We start from the raw sequence: 14,985 nt of genomic DNA on the forward strand, positions 1-14,985 counted from the left end.
TACAATACTGTAGGGTACTGTACCTTACAGTACCTTAAAGTATCCTATTTGTTGGGTTGGAATCGAGCCCACACTGTTTCGAAGGAACAGTATTTCTAGTTATTATTATTATTTTACCAAATACCACCAGCCGGTTTATTGTGTTTTATTGTGCTTCCTGTGTTTGAATAACAAATTAAAAGGTATGTGATTTGTGATTTTTCTTTTTTTCTAAAATGGACATACAAGCTGTGTGAGCTTCTGAGCCTACTCTAGGTCAGTGTTTCTCAAACCTTTTAGCTTGTGACACAAAAGAGAAATTAGACGTTTGCCTGGGACCCAAACTAGTGAAAACAGCAGATCTACAAGCTCACAAGGTATCGCTTCGCGCCGTGTGGTGAGCTTGTAGATTGGCTATTTTCACTACTTTAGACATTTGTTTTCTAATTTATGGAATTTCTCAGATTTTTATTTTATTTATTAATGAAATTACTTAGACAAATCATTGCATTTTTTTTTATTGATGAAAATCTTTTGGCAATGTTTTTTATATATATATATATATATATATATATTTTTTTTTATATAATAATTAAATTAAAATAATTAATAATTAAAAACTAAATGTAGGAAACAAAACTTAAGGGCCACTAATGGATCCCGACCAAGGCAATTGGTCCCCAAGCACTGGATAATATGCTGTCCCAGTCTAGAGTCTAGGTTAAAGACATTTGTTATTATGGCAATATAAACTTGCAACCTCTAACTGTCTCAGACTGAAGAAGACTTCCCATGAGCATGCACTTTTCTACCAATTGCTTGTTTAGGCTTTGTGAATTATTCCTACTCTTAGTTAATGTTTGTTCTGTGTAGGTGAGAAGTAGAGTCAGGGCTGTCTCCTTTGCATAACACACACACTCTGGAATTATCGTTTTTTTTTTACAGGCATTTGTTCTGACGCTGCACGTGTCTTGTACGAATGTGTTAAGCGGAGCATGGCATCGTAATTAACAGAGCTATGTGGAGGATGTCACGTACCTTTTATTTTGTAATTGGTATTGTTGACAAATAAAGTGGAACCTTGAACCTTTGTCATGTGTGGGATGTACCCACCAACATCCCCTTCTTGTTAGAAGATCAATAGCCTGTGCCTTTGTCTTACAGGGAAGGCCTATTGTTTAAACTGGCTTAAGATATGAAGAATCCAGTAAGGTAAGCATGACCACCTACTGTACACTAGTAGCTTACACAAGTATTACATAACCTAAGAAAACATCTGAACATAACATTGTTTATTGACCAGAAGGAAGTCATGGAGTGGAGAGTCTTTGATCAATGATCAAATACAAGGTAATTGAATGCATGCAGGTCCTCAAAACTGAATATAAAAACAGCATTAGGTAACAGATGTGCGGTAACTTAAAATGATAGAACTTTGTCTCTTACATTTTTAGCCTTTATTTATCCAGACAAATCCTGTTGAGATACAATATCTATTTTTTTAGAGACCTGTCCAAATAGCAGCAATATAATGTTTTGACAACATAAAAACAAACCACTTAAACCCCATGTTGCTCTATACAAGTCACTTTACTGTTTTAGTTCTACTTTAAATATATTAAATTAAATGCCTTGTGAGCTTGTAGATCTGCTATTTTCTGTGAATGTTTTCACAGAATACTGAGGCTGGTGTTTAAGTGATTCGAACAAGCAAGTAGAAAATAACACAATTTTTAGTAAAAAAAAAAATAACAACTACTAAATTGTGCCACTCAGAGTATGCATTCTTAAAATAATGTTAAATAATCGAATTACTTCATTGATTGACCAATGCATCAAAAGATATACTTGCACAAACATTTATAATATTCAAGAGAGAACAAATGTATAAAATGAAAACAAATAAGCGGGTTAGGCTTTCAAGAAAGACCTGTAACAAATGTAAGCTTGATTTAGTGTTTTCATTTGCATATAGTAAAATAGGAGGATGGCAAGCATCCTTGAAGACATACTCACATGCAGGTCGGTCACAGTTTGAGGTCTGTAATGGGAGAAAGAAGCCAAAGTCCTGTGCGTTAAATGCCATGTGAGAGCTGAGGGATTATAACTTCTAGAGGGGGGTGGGTGTGAGAGTCTTTAGCCAACCAAGACACACACGACTTAAGTTTAGTCATAGTTTTTAACCCCTTAAATATGTATATATTCTTCAGGACCCTCCCTCAGTCAGGTTTCACCATGCAACACAACATCTGCAGTTACATTATCACCTATGATTCCTTTGTCTTCTCTCTGTGAGGGGGGAAAAAACTTACTGATCAACTCAATTCTAGAAATGACTGATTTAATTAATTCTGCTTAAGGGGATCATGGGGACTCTGCTAAGGAGTGAAAAACTGTATTGTTTTCACAGTTACATAATATATTTCACTGGCGGATAGCCGGATACGTACTGTACAGACTGAAACGTGGATACAAGATTATTGTCATACCAAAACAATATACCGTATGCAAGGTTCAATTTGTAAACAAGAGGGGGAGAAATGTTCTTATCCACTTGCTGTGGGCTAAGCCCTAAACTTCTTCTTGTGACAAATACTGCAAATAGCAGAGTCTACTGTTTCCCAAAAGGAAATTAATTTAATTTAATTCAGTCCAGTCTGACCAGAAGCATAAAACATATCCCCACTGGTAATCAAAATGAATAACGAGGAGAGGTTTAGATATCAAAAGCAAAGGCATGGATTCCATTTCCTCCACAGCAAATATATGGTATTATTTCTGGGGAATTTATTTTCCTCTAAATTGATGTTCATTGCTTACCAGTTGTAGTGAAGGGAATATGACTATATTGAATCTGGGTGCTGAATTGCTGTTTTCATGGCTAAGTTCACGCCAGAGTGTCGCCCAGAACACCACTTTAGGCCCTGAGAGGCTTGATGCTGGGTTTTCCCCTTTTACTGCAGTGCAGTAAAAGTGGAAATGTGTGTGAGGTTTTATGGTTATTGACGCATACAAGACACTCAGGCAGACTCAAACTAACCGAATTGACATCTTATGACGACTGAATACTCGGAATTGACGTTAGGAATGTCTCTGAGAACATCTGGCTTCTAGAATAGGTCTACTAGACAGGTGCCCGTTGGGCACAGAACTACTTGGAAACGATGCAAGTTTGGTAGGAAAATGGGGTACCCAAGCACCCCATGGATATATATTTTTTAACTAGTTACAAGTGAAGGTGTTTAGAAAACAAATCTTTATGTTCCCAAGGTGAAATATTGTCCCATGTGTATGTTTGGGGGCCATGCATCTTTGCAGCCACCTTGGATTTCCTAGTACTAAAATGTAAAATTCTGTTAGACACTTATGCGCAAGCATGACAAAGAATGTGAGATCAAAAATACCCGAAGTAGAGCCTAAAATACTTTTTTTTTTCTCAACCTTTTTATCCTACGATTTTGTAAGTCACTTCTTTTCAACTGACAGGAGGGAGTTTCCCCATTTGGATGTAGCGTAACGCGTTATTCCAACCAGTACCTTTCCCCTCCATCAGCCACCCCGGCTGGCCAGGGGGAGGCGGAATAGAGACCAGGTTTACTGCATGTTTTTTGTGAGGTTACCTACCCTAGGAGACATGGGGAGAACATGCAAACTCCACACAGAAAGGCCCTTTTGCCAACCCCACCTAGGGTGTCTGCACTGATGACATGAAGGAGGAAACACACCCACGGCGTCCCCCGGTGGGAATCGAACCCAGGACTGCGCCACCGTGCCCCAGTTATTACATGAACATAACATCGAACCTTTCAATGCATAATTAAGATACCACGTGAAGTCTCTTAACAATCCACAGAATCATCCATTAACATGGAGAGACAGACTGACTTGTGTGTATGTGTGGGGCAATCAGTCAGATGAAGCAGGTAAGCAGGTACGTATCGCCCCTCAATCACCTGTCCCAGCCTCCTTGTTGTTACACAGGGCCTCGCTCTACCGTCCAGGGTGCGTTTTACTGAGGTGCGGGGCCTACCTGTGGGGCGGTGCTCCGTTGAAACGCCACAATATGCAATGAATATATGATTATAACCCACATTTTGAAAGATATACAATAAGAAATGTAGTGTTTTCTTAGTGCCTCCTGAGCAGATGATGTTAAATTGTGGTCATAACCTTTCAGTTTGATGTCATTCTGTTACAAATAAGACAGCATAATCTGATTTGATTTGATTTAATTTGGATCTCTTTTTGCCCATTGGCTAATCTATCAAGAGTCCAGTCCACAATAAAAACATAACATTGCAGCATACAAATAATGGTAAAAACAACTAAGTATGACAGCATAGACACAATTACAATTTACACACACACACACACACACACACACACACACACACACACACACACACACACACACACACACACACACACACACACACAGCACGTGCCTGCCTATTACACAAACCAATCTACATGGTTATAGTAGCCTACTACCAGCATCCTACAGCTCATTGATATTACAACAAAAAACATATAAGAAAACAAAATAATAATAAATCTACACATTTAAAAAACTAAATATCCTAGTTATTGTAATGAATTCCATCATTTAACCGGCCTGAAGATAAAAGATTGAAATCCCATGTCAGTTTTATTTCTGGTAACCTTTGTGTCTTGATCTTATGTTGACCTATTTTTTTTTTATCACAAACTAATGTCAACATAATATTGATACAGCAATAGTTTATGTTACTATAGATTATTAGACTGTGGGATATTACTTTCAAAGTATATTAGATAGAAGCAATTTACCCCACCATTCCTGCCATTTTCATCACTCTTTTAGAGAGATCTGTAGTGTGAGCTGTCCATGAGAGATTGTTTTGTACTTTTAAATCCCAATAATTTGACTTCTGAAATCTCATTAATTCCATGACCCTAATCTAATAACTGCATAATGGCAGAAAGATGCTGCTTTCTATTCACTAACACATGGGTCTTCAACAAGGGGTCCTCTTTGTGTGATATTAGCTTTTCTTTTTAACCACTTGAAACCTATAGCATCCCTATTCTGGAGGGAACGTTGGCACAAAATAGCACATGGATAAACTCACAATAGGTCATGCAACACAAGCTTGCAGAATAGATCAGAGAAGAGATTTGGTGTAGAGGGGAAAAAGAACAGGCCAAGTACAGAGTTGATGTTCAAGTTTACCAAGTAATGAGGTACTGTCTGGTACTGCACATTAACATGAATAGGCCTACAACATGAATTTAGACAACATGGATGATAGTGCTGTCAATGAATCTATATATGATATCAGAAAGCTTTTTACACAAAGTTGTACCTGTCACACAAGGATAGTATAGTATGTGAGATTTCTTCCCACCTCATTGCTCTGAAATTACACATTTCAACCAGTTGTAACCAGTACAATTTGTCATCTGTATTGACAGATGGAAAATGGTATGCTGCATATACATTGTTACACTAAACAGCTTTTAAAGATAACTTATTAATTATGTATGTTGTTATGGGTTGTCAAGGATGGTTAAACATCGGCACTCCGAAACATTGCTATTCCGACCACCTAAACCTAACCTTAACCCTAACCTCAGTAAAATGAACGCTGGTGAATGCTGCTAACCTGATGAAATGCTAACCTGATGAAACGCTAACCTGCCGATGCTGGTGAATGCCAATCTGGGAACCCATCATCAAAGAAAGGGCGACGCCCACTCGGTCTGTCTCTCTTCCTCCAATGGCGTAGCCATCATTGACTCTGTCTCAAGAGATTGGGTGAATGCTAACCTAGTTTCGGTTAATCAAACATTGATGAGTGTAGATGGTGAAGTAGAAGGAAGTAAACATATCATTGCTTCATGAAAAGTAAAATGATAAATACTTTAAGACCTACCTGACATTGTAGGAATGTAGGCTGAGGAGCCAGTCTCCTCTAATTGATAGTCTGGCAGGGTCCTCAATGACCTCTGTTCTTGGCCTTTTGGAAGGAGGTGAGTGTAAAGGTAAAGTGTTAAGGCCCGTGCACACTGGGCTAAGGACTAGCTCGGAAGTGGAGGCTGGAGTAGAGACTGGAGTGGAGGCTGCCAGCGGACCTTGCTGTAGATCAGTTATAGCTGGAGAGCATAATCTTGTTACTAAGTGCACAAATGTGGAAAAAAAATGAAAAAGGCATGATGTTCGGTATATGGTCATGAGGTTTTTTAAAAACCATCGCGAACGAGTTGGACTGCCTGTTTGCATAGCTCCTGGCAGCCATCTTGGACACCATCTTGTAAATGATGCCTTTCCAGAAATATTTTTTTCCAAAATACATTTTTTGCGACCGTAGGTCGCATTTACTACCAAAACCTCCCCGGGCTGTCTGTCTGTCAGTGAGTCAGTCCGTCACACTTTTGCCCTATCTCCACAACCGTTGCCCCCATCCATGCCAAATTTTGCACACACACTCCTTGACTGCCAAACTACAACCTCAAAGGACCCCCGGAGCCCCAGGGACCCCCAGGTCCCTGGGGGACCCCCAGATGTAAAAAATGACCAAATGTGCTCACACGTCACACGTCACACTTTTTCCCTGCTTATATCTCCGCACCCGTTGACCCGATCCATGCCAGATTTTACACACACACTCCTTGCCTGCCAAACTACAACCTCCAAGGACCCCCGGAGCCCCAGGGACCCCAGGTCCCTGGGGGACCCCCAGATGTAAAAAATGACCAAATGTGCAAAAATGACCAAATGACCACCCCAACGGGGCTGCTCACGGGGAATTCCCGGGGACCACCGACTCCTGGTGCTCCAGAACAGATGCAAAAGTGGTGGCGCCCCCAGTGGAGGACCCCCTGCCACTGCAGCGGCCCGCGCACAAAATGCCATAACTCGGGCTAGGAGCGTCCGGGAGAGCCGGGGCCGGTACCTATTCGTCCGCCAAGGCAACGCGGAGACCCCACCCCTCATTTCTCACATGGCCCTATTCTAGCGCCACCTTCAGGCCGATTTTTAAAACAAATTTTTGGACACTGCTCCTACAGTTTTTGCCCTAAAATCACGAATATCACTACACAGCATGTCTACACGCATGTCATCAACAATCAAAACACATTTTTGCCCTATTTGTGGAGACTAGCCCTTACCCGTTCAAAGACATGAGCTCCAAAATGATGTGCAGTGTGTGGGTTATGGGATGTGCACTGTGCACACAGTATATGAGGGATGGAAAGTAACTTTAACTGGTGCTTGCATGATGTAGGAGCATCAATGTAAGAAACCCGTTTCGCCAGACAACCTCCCCCCCCCCCCCCGCACACACACGCGCACACACACACACACACACACACACACACACACACACACACACACACACACACACACACACACAGCTGGTTAAACATGTTGCCTCATGCTAGATGCAGAATAGATTAGCCTCAAGCTAGATGCAGAATAGATAGTAGTTACACCATAAAAATGCTAATATACAGCATATGATTTGTGAAAGTGACAAACGGGCTTCACAGTTATGTCAGGTGTGTTCATATGCTAATGGTGATGCGATTTCAGATCAATTGCTCCAGCCACTGAGGAGAAACGCTGTGACAGACAGACAGACAGACACTCACTCAGACATTCGCAAAATTATAGTATAGACTAGCCCTTACCCGTTCAAAGATATGAGCTCCAAAATGATGTGCAGTGTGTGGGTTATGGGATGTGCACTGTGCACACAGTATATGAGGGATGGAAAGTAACTTTAACTGGTGCTTGCATGCTAATATGTAGGAGCATCAATGTAAGAAATACCCGTTCCATTTAACGGCTACAGAGATACTGTGTACCGATCTGCATAATTTTTGGACAACATCTGTAACAGGGCCAGAACCCCCCCCTCCCCCCGCCCGCCCGCCCGCCCGCCTGCACACACACACACTCCCCCCCCCCCCCCCCCCCCGTGTGTGTGTGTGTGTGTGGGTTTGTGTGTGATTGTGCATGGCCTGAACAACAGCGCCCCTCCCTTAACATGTGTGGTCACAAAAGGTACTGTAGGCTAAATAGATATAGATACACCATAAAAATGCTATTATACAGCATACGATTTGTGAAAGTGACAAACGGGCTTCACAGTTATGTCAGGTGTGTTCATATGCTGATGGTGATGCGATTTCAGATCAATTGCTCCAGCCACCGAGGAGAAACGCTGAGACAGACAGACAGACACTCACTCAGACATTCGCAAAATTATAGTATAGATAAGCCACCTACGGTCGCTTATCTCCCGATTAGGGAGTCTTACTGGTAGTATGTTATTTAGAATACCCAAATACAGTCTAATATTTGATTCATTGCATTGTTTTTTTTTTTTTTATGTTTTGACCTTCGGCCTGCATGGTGGATAAGTGTTTACTAATATTCATACAGTAGGGGAGGCGTTATTTGGAATCACACATGAAAAAGTGGAGTCCACTTACGAAAAAATGGTGTCCACTTACTAAATGCAGTCTTTTCTACAACACTAGTTCTCAAAGTGGGGTCCGGAGACCGCTGGGGGTCCTTGAGGAGGTTCTAGGGGGTCCCCTGCAAAATGTGTTAATATAGCAGTTTTAACCCTATACATTATTATTGGCTATTTGAAAATAGCCTATCTACAAGGCTCACAACATGTCGCAAATCAATGCAACCTATTGTAAGCTTGTATATTAGCTATTTTCAAATAAATCTTGAAACTTTTAGAAAAGATCAAATGTTTGTTTGGATCCTAATTTTCCACAGCCAAATAGCCAATTAATGTGAGGGTCCTTGACATGAAAAAATTTAGGAACCACTGTGCTGTACAATAACGAAAGCACAGAATTCCTATTATGAATATGGGGGGGTCAAATCTAGTCTACAAGTAAGTCAAGAGTAAAGTCACAAAAATCATGAAGTGAGTGGTGCTATGTAAGTTAATTTAATTGGCCAATGTGACCCTAGGTGACCCAGACTAACTCTGGACAAAGCCAGATGTAGGAGCGGTTAGCAGGAGCACCGCTCAATAATATAGTAATAAAGCAAGTCAGACAACGCTAGTACCATCTAGAGGGATACTGCCCAAATTACAATGTTTAATTATCTACTATACTATAACATCTACTTTTACTACTAGAAATAGCCTACAATGACGCATAATATAATGATGGGGGAGGTTGGTAGGTTGGTGCCTTGCATGGTTTACTCCGCCATCGGTGTGTGAATGTATGCCTTGGATAAAGACACTATAATATAAATGCACAATTTATTTACAATTTTTAGAGTCAGTCATGAGTCATCCCAGCCCGCAAATTCTGGCAGTGTTCTCCTCTAGCCTCGCATAGCCAGGCTTACTCATCTGCCGCAGGAGTGGCCTTGGGATTGGTGCACATAAATATCTAGCGCAGAAATGTTCAAGATGTTCTAGTTGAAACTGAGAATAGTTTTACAACAGATCTTTATTGTTTTAGCGACCATAAAAAAGAAGCACTCCATCAGCTGTTGTCCATGATACTTTCATGAGCATTAGCTGATGAGAAATGATGCAACCCCAGACATGAAATCTGGTAATAACATTAAAGGCCACTGGCATAAAAGGTACAGTATTATGAATTCAATATTTCCGACTTTTTAATTATTGATAATCAGTACAAAACAGAAATAGTTATAAACTTTTATCATCATGGCATTGATGCACTGTAGCAGCGTGTTCAACAAAAATGTACATACAAGGTCCTAGTGCACATCATAAACATACATGTTTCTATTGAGAACTGAAATGGCACAATCCCTTCACCACAACTAAAGAATAGGCCTACCCTTAGTTAATACAGCAAATCCACATTCCCTTAAGGCAACATTAGCTTAGTCTACACATTTGGAATGATCAAGAATCTAACTGTTATCAGTTAAAAATGTTAGTACAAAATATGCCTTGCAAAAACTTAAAAGCAAAGCCTCTCAGTTTTAAGGCATAATCATTTTCACAGGAAATCCATAAACGTTACTGACTCACTGCATGTAAGGGATAAATCGAATCTAGATATAAAATTACTTGCCTTAAACATTTCCAGGTTAAATTATATTTTTCAAAACCAGACTTCAACAAATTCAACGTATTCAATATGAAACATTTGGATACAAATGCGCTTTCTGTTAAATTTAATGATATAAATCAGTGGTTCTCAAACTTGTTTGGCAGCAGTACCCCCTTATACTGATTTCTGAAGCCGAGTACCCCCTTCCCCTGACTACAGTAGTCCAAAAGTCCAGTTCCCATGCCAATATGTTCAAAATAAAACGGCATAATGCAAATATCATTGCTTTCTATACAATAACAGTTGTACTAATCAAGGTATTGATGTAATTTGGTTTAACAATTTACAAATGAGCAGGTTCACCCAGTGTCTGTCAATGTTTTATCACTGACCATATCACTAAATACATATTCCCATTTTCCTTCCTTTTTTTTCATGTACCCCCTGCAGTCCCCCGCGTACCCCTCGGGGTACACGTACCCCCATTTGAGAAACACTGATATAAATAATGACAATAGTAGAGGTAGCCAGCGGCCATTTCAAAGTAGAAATGAAAAGTCTTACTAGTTCAAAGAAATTCAGAAGATATTTTTCATGCAACAGTATGTGCTACTGTTCTTTGAATGTGAATGTTTCTTGGATCTTGGGGCACCCAGTGAGGATTAACAAGTTAGGGATTCTGTCCCTGAGTAAATCAAACTTTGCACATGATATCAGGGACAAAAAACCCCAGCACCTACAGCTATTGTAAACAATTCAATAATATACATGACAGATTGCTATCAACGTTTCACAAAGCACTTGTGGCATAGGCATTTTACATCCCTACAGCCAGTGCACAGCAGCTGAATGCTCCCATTATCGTGGAATGTTTTATTTTTACTAGCTCCCAGGGCTTTCATAGTGCCTCTTTAGTTTTGAAAGAGATGCTTAACCATGATCTTGAATTAAGATCTAGCCTGTCTGGTGCTCAACGTGGGACCACGCTCAAAATAAAATAAAAAGGATAAAAGCAGGAAAACAATTAGCCTATATCCTATTAATGAATGGGAGTTAATGTCCTCAAACAAAAACAAAAAAAATAGGAGAACCTTAAACATCACATTTGTCAAATAAAGATTGATTTATGCTTAGTTGCATGACGATGTTGTGCATCAAAAATATCCAATCCACAAGCTCACCATGTGTATCAATTGTAGTTCTGCCATTTCTTTTTTGGGTGCACAGCATCGGCACGCAACTAAGTACAACGGTGCTTTAACTGCATTTATTCACGCATTCCTGGGACCTTTCAAACACATGGTACACGCTAACCAGGGGGAACATGGTGAGGGCCCCGATGAGCGAGCCGGCCTGGATGAAGATGCCGCACCACAGCAGGGCGGCATGGCCTGCTTCGTGAAGCAACGTCCCAATCACCACCTTCAGATAGGAGAAGAGCCCTGTGAACACGATCCAGGATATAACCTGTGTGGCGGGGGAGGGCACAGGACAGTAGTTAGATGTAGAAGAACAATGCAACACACATCCACCAATTTGTGGTTCTGAGCCAAACCGTAAGGGCAGTGAAATAATTATTTAGAAAAGGAAGGGCTCTTAACTTTATTGAAGTTTGGAGCATTCAAAGTGAGTTGTGAACCCTTTTCGAAGGTAAATGTATCCACAACATACATGGCTAAAATAATGATATAAGCTCAGTTATGTTAATGATCTGATGTAACAAATGTTAATTTACCACTAAGGTCACTCCAGCAGTGTCCAGCAGGAGAGGGGGACAGGGGCTGAGTGCTGCTAATGCCATGAGATATGCAGCAAACACCCCTCCTCCCAAAGACATGACCCCAAGGCCCACAGAAGACCTGGAAGGCAAGGAGTTAAATGATCACTGGACAAGACAAAACCACACACACTCATACACATTTGTAAAGATTTACCATCTGTCTGGCACAGAGAGTGACTTCTGCTGTAATCATTCTCCTTCGACATCCACATGTATTCACCTGAGGAGAACGAACATGGCCACAAAGCAGGCCAGGGGGTTGGCGATGTTGCCAAGGACAACAGACAAGTGAAAGGTCATGGTGCCATAAGGCAGACAGGAGAAGCTCTGGACCGAGGGCAGGACTCCGTTTGTAAGTGCGTTGGAGACCCCAAGCAGCGCCAGGAGGTAGATGTTGCGTGACGTCCAAAAAGTCTGAACGGGTGGCTGCACCTCCACCTCCACCTGATCCTCGGACACCGGCGTTCCTCCGTTTTGTAGCGGGTGTGTCTCCTCCACGTCTGCCTTTTCCGCCACGGCGATGGAGTCTGGCTCCAGCTGCGTTGGCTGTGGCACAGTCTGTCTTTGTATGAGCGCCAGGAAGCAGAGGGCTGAGATGGACAGCATGACAAACAGAAACCAAAAGAAGTTCTGGGCGGGGAAGTTCTCTTTCAGGTACACGGGCTGCACCGTGCCATTCTCAATTTTACAGTCCACTTTCCCCACACCCTGCCCCAAGGCTACGACGCTGGGGAACAGGGCACTGAGGCCCTGGCCAATGAAGAACGTGCGGATGTACTGAGGCGGGTATCGGAACATGAAGGGCAGGAAAGTGACATTGGATGTACAGCAGACCAGCGACAGCACAAAGGTGAACAGCAGGAACGGTACCGATCTCTCCTCTCCGGCAACCACCGCTTTACGATCCCAGAAGATGGCCAGGAAGACAGACGTCACCACCGCCAAAATCTGGATGAAGTGGATGATCAGGCGCTCGTTCAGTCTTCCCGGAGCACAGTGGTGGGTGACGGTCACCGCAATTGGACCCAAGTTCCCAAATGCTATGAGCACAGAGAGATACGCTGGCAAGTTCCACCCTGAAACAAAAGAAAGGGCTGTTTTAAACACATGCGGTGAATAATGCTGTGAAAGCTGCTGGCTCACATAATGTTAATAAATAGCCGATGATGTCACTCGGCATCACACAGATGGTTCCTTTGTAACTGGATTATCAGTTATAGAACTTGATAACTGACGTCATGGCAAATTCAGAGGTTAATTCACTATGAACTTTAGTCTATGACGACGTGACAATAAATTAAATAGTAGGCCTACAGTAGCATGTTTTATGTATGCACTCGCCTACATCATAGCAATGATGCATCACTAAATAATGTATCATTATTTATTAGCGTGAAACGGTTAGTAAAATATGTTTTTAAAGACCTCCAAGTCCAGACAGATCAAGGAGTAGGCTACAGCACGCATGGTCGCCTACTAAAACCTCCAGGGTCAGTCGCCAATAAAAATGCATACACTCAGACAATAGGGTGCTTTACGTAAAGGCGTCCACCAACATCATCATACAGCCTAATTGTGGCTTTAGCTTTAGATCAAAAGAAGAGTTAGCTAAGTTTAGGTATTTATCCATGTTGTCGACTCACTCGACTGCATCCAACAACGAGTAACATCACGCTAATAGCAATTAATGTGAAGTATCTGTCACACTGACCTTCAGGCAGAACACCGACAACCACGGGGAGTTCGAGCCACAGACAGTTGACGGAAATCCAGGATCCCATTGCGAACAGAGCCACCAAAACATGGGTCGCCGCTGCACTGTTCCACCAGGTAGCTGCCATCGTGCTGCTGCTATAACGGAACGCCACCGATCCGGTGTTTTATATCGGCCTAGTTGAACTTAAACGTTAAAGTGTTGATAATGTGGAACTGACATAACAGACCAGCAGGGTTTCCTGACAGAGGGTTCATGGCTCGCCGGTTACCACCGCAGCCGAGAAACAAATGAACGGCGGAGAGTTGTGCAAATCTCTCCACCCCCGACAACACAGCCAGTCGGAGTGCCCGACGAGGCCAGTGGGGGCGGGCACTCGAACATGGGTGCGTTCGATTTCCATTAGCTTGGATGCGGAGTGCACGTTCCCCAGAACAAGTTCCCTCCAAAGGCTAAAAGACTCCGCCCAATGGGTCGTCGTATTGACATTAGAAAAACAACACTAAAGTACTGCGACTTCTGGCACTGTAACCCACTGAGCTATAACTGAGCTATAAGAAGTTGTGACCCGGGTTGCCCGCCTCCCCTCCATGGGTGATGGCGTCTTGCGGATACCCAAGCTTGTACAAGTTCCTGTCCCCGCCGAGCCCCCTGTGATTGGCTGAACCGGACGTAGGGAGCGCTCCGTTGTAGTCACTTGGACCGCGCGAGGTGCACCAAAACCCAATTATCATTGCGTTTATCGTGCGCTTAAATATAACGATTGCATTCACCACGGCTTCGTAACTCGCGCGGCCCGCTCTTCGCGGGCACTCGCGCCTGCGGCGCTCGGGCGCGAAGAGCAGGACCAAGGTCCGCTGGCCTTCGCGCCGCTTGCAATGTCGTGGACAATAACTGAATGTCGTGGACAATAACTGTGACATCTAACCATAAAACGAGCGCTCCCTTCCTAGACACGCTTGGTAATCTGCTAGACGCTGGGTGATGATACCCAGGAATCAACTCCACCCATGCATGGATCATCTACTCTCATTATGGCAAAGATGAGACAATTCATCTTTGCCATATCGCCCTCGAATTTGACAACGCTTATGATGCGAAAAGACATCCTATCTAGCTAACAATCTAAATATAGCTACAGCAAGTATTATTTTATTTTCATAACAAGTGACACATGTAACAGTTTAATAACACAATGCTATATATAATGCTACCTACATAGAGAGAGCTCAACATATTTGAGTCATTCCACGAAACCGGTACGATTTGAGGTCCCTCTAATCCTTTTAGGTGTATTTTATCTATTTGGTCACCAAAATTGATTTTCAAAAGCTTTTTTATCATTAATTGAAATGTTCCCTTTAATATTGTGTAAAACTTACATACATTTTATCTTAATGCCAGAAATTATCTTCCCTTTTTTTAGTAGACACCGCCATTTTGTCCATTTTCTCAT

The 14,985-nt window shown here is 42.1% G+C and overlaps 1 protein-coding gene across 1 annotated transcript; it reads right to left on the reverse strand.

The window, feature by feature from the left end:
* Nucleotides 1-9,485: 9,485 nt before the first annotated feature.
* Nucleotides 9,486-13,788, reverse strand: slc52a2 (solute carrier family 52 member 2). Its single transcript, XM_080734402.1, has 4 exons — nt 13,527-13,788; nt 12,036-12,891; nt 11,771-11,894; nt 9,486-11,502 (listed from the first exon to the last, which is right to left on the reverse strand). The coding sequence occupies exons 1-4, from the start codon at nt 13,654-13,656 to the stop codon at nt 11,293-11,295; spliced, it is 1,320 nt and encodes a 439-aa protein (XP_080590528.1). The 5' UTR covers nt 13,657-13,788; the 3' UTR covers nt 9,486-11,292.
* Nucleotides 13,789-14,985: the final 1,197 nt, after the last annotated feature.

The sequence above is a fragment of the Nannobrachium achirus genome (assembly GCF_963921795.1).
Source record: "Nannobrachium achirus genome assembly, chromosome: 10".
NCBI classification, from domain to species: domain Eukaryota; kingdom Metazoa; phylum Chordata; class Actinopteri; order Myctophiformes; family Myctophidae; genus Nannobrachium; species Nannobrachium achirus.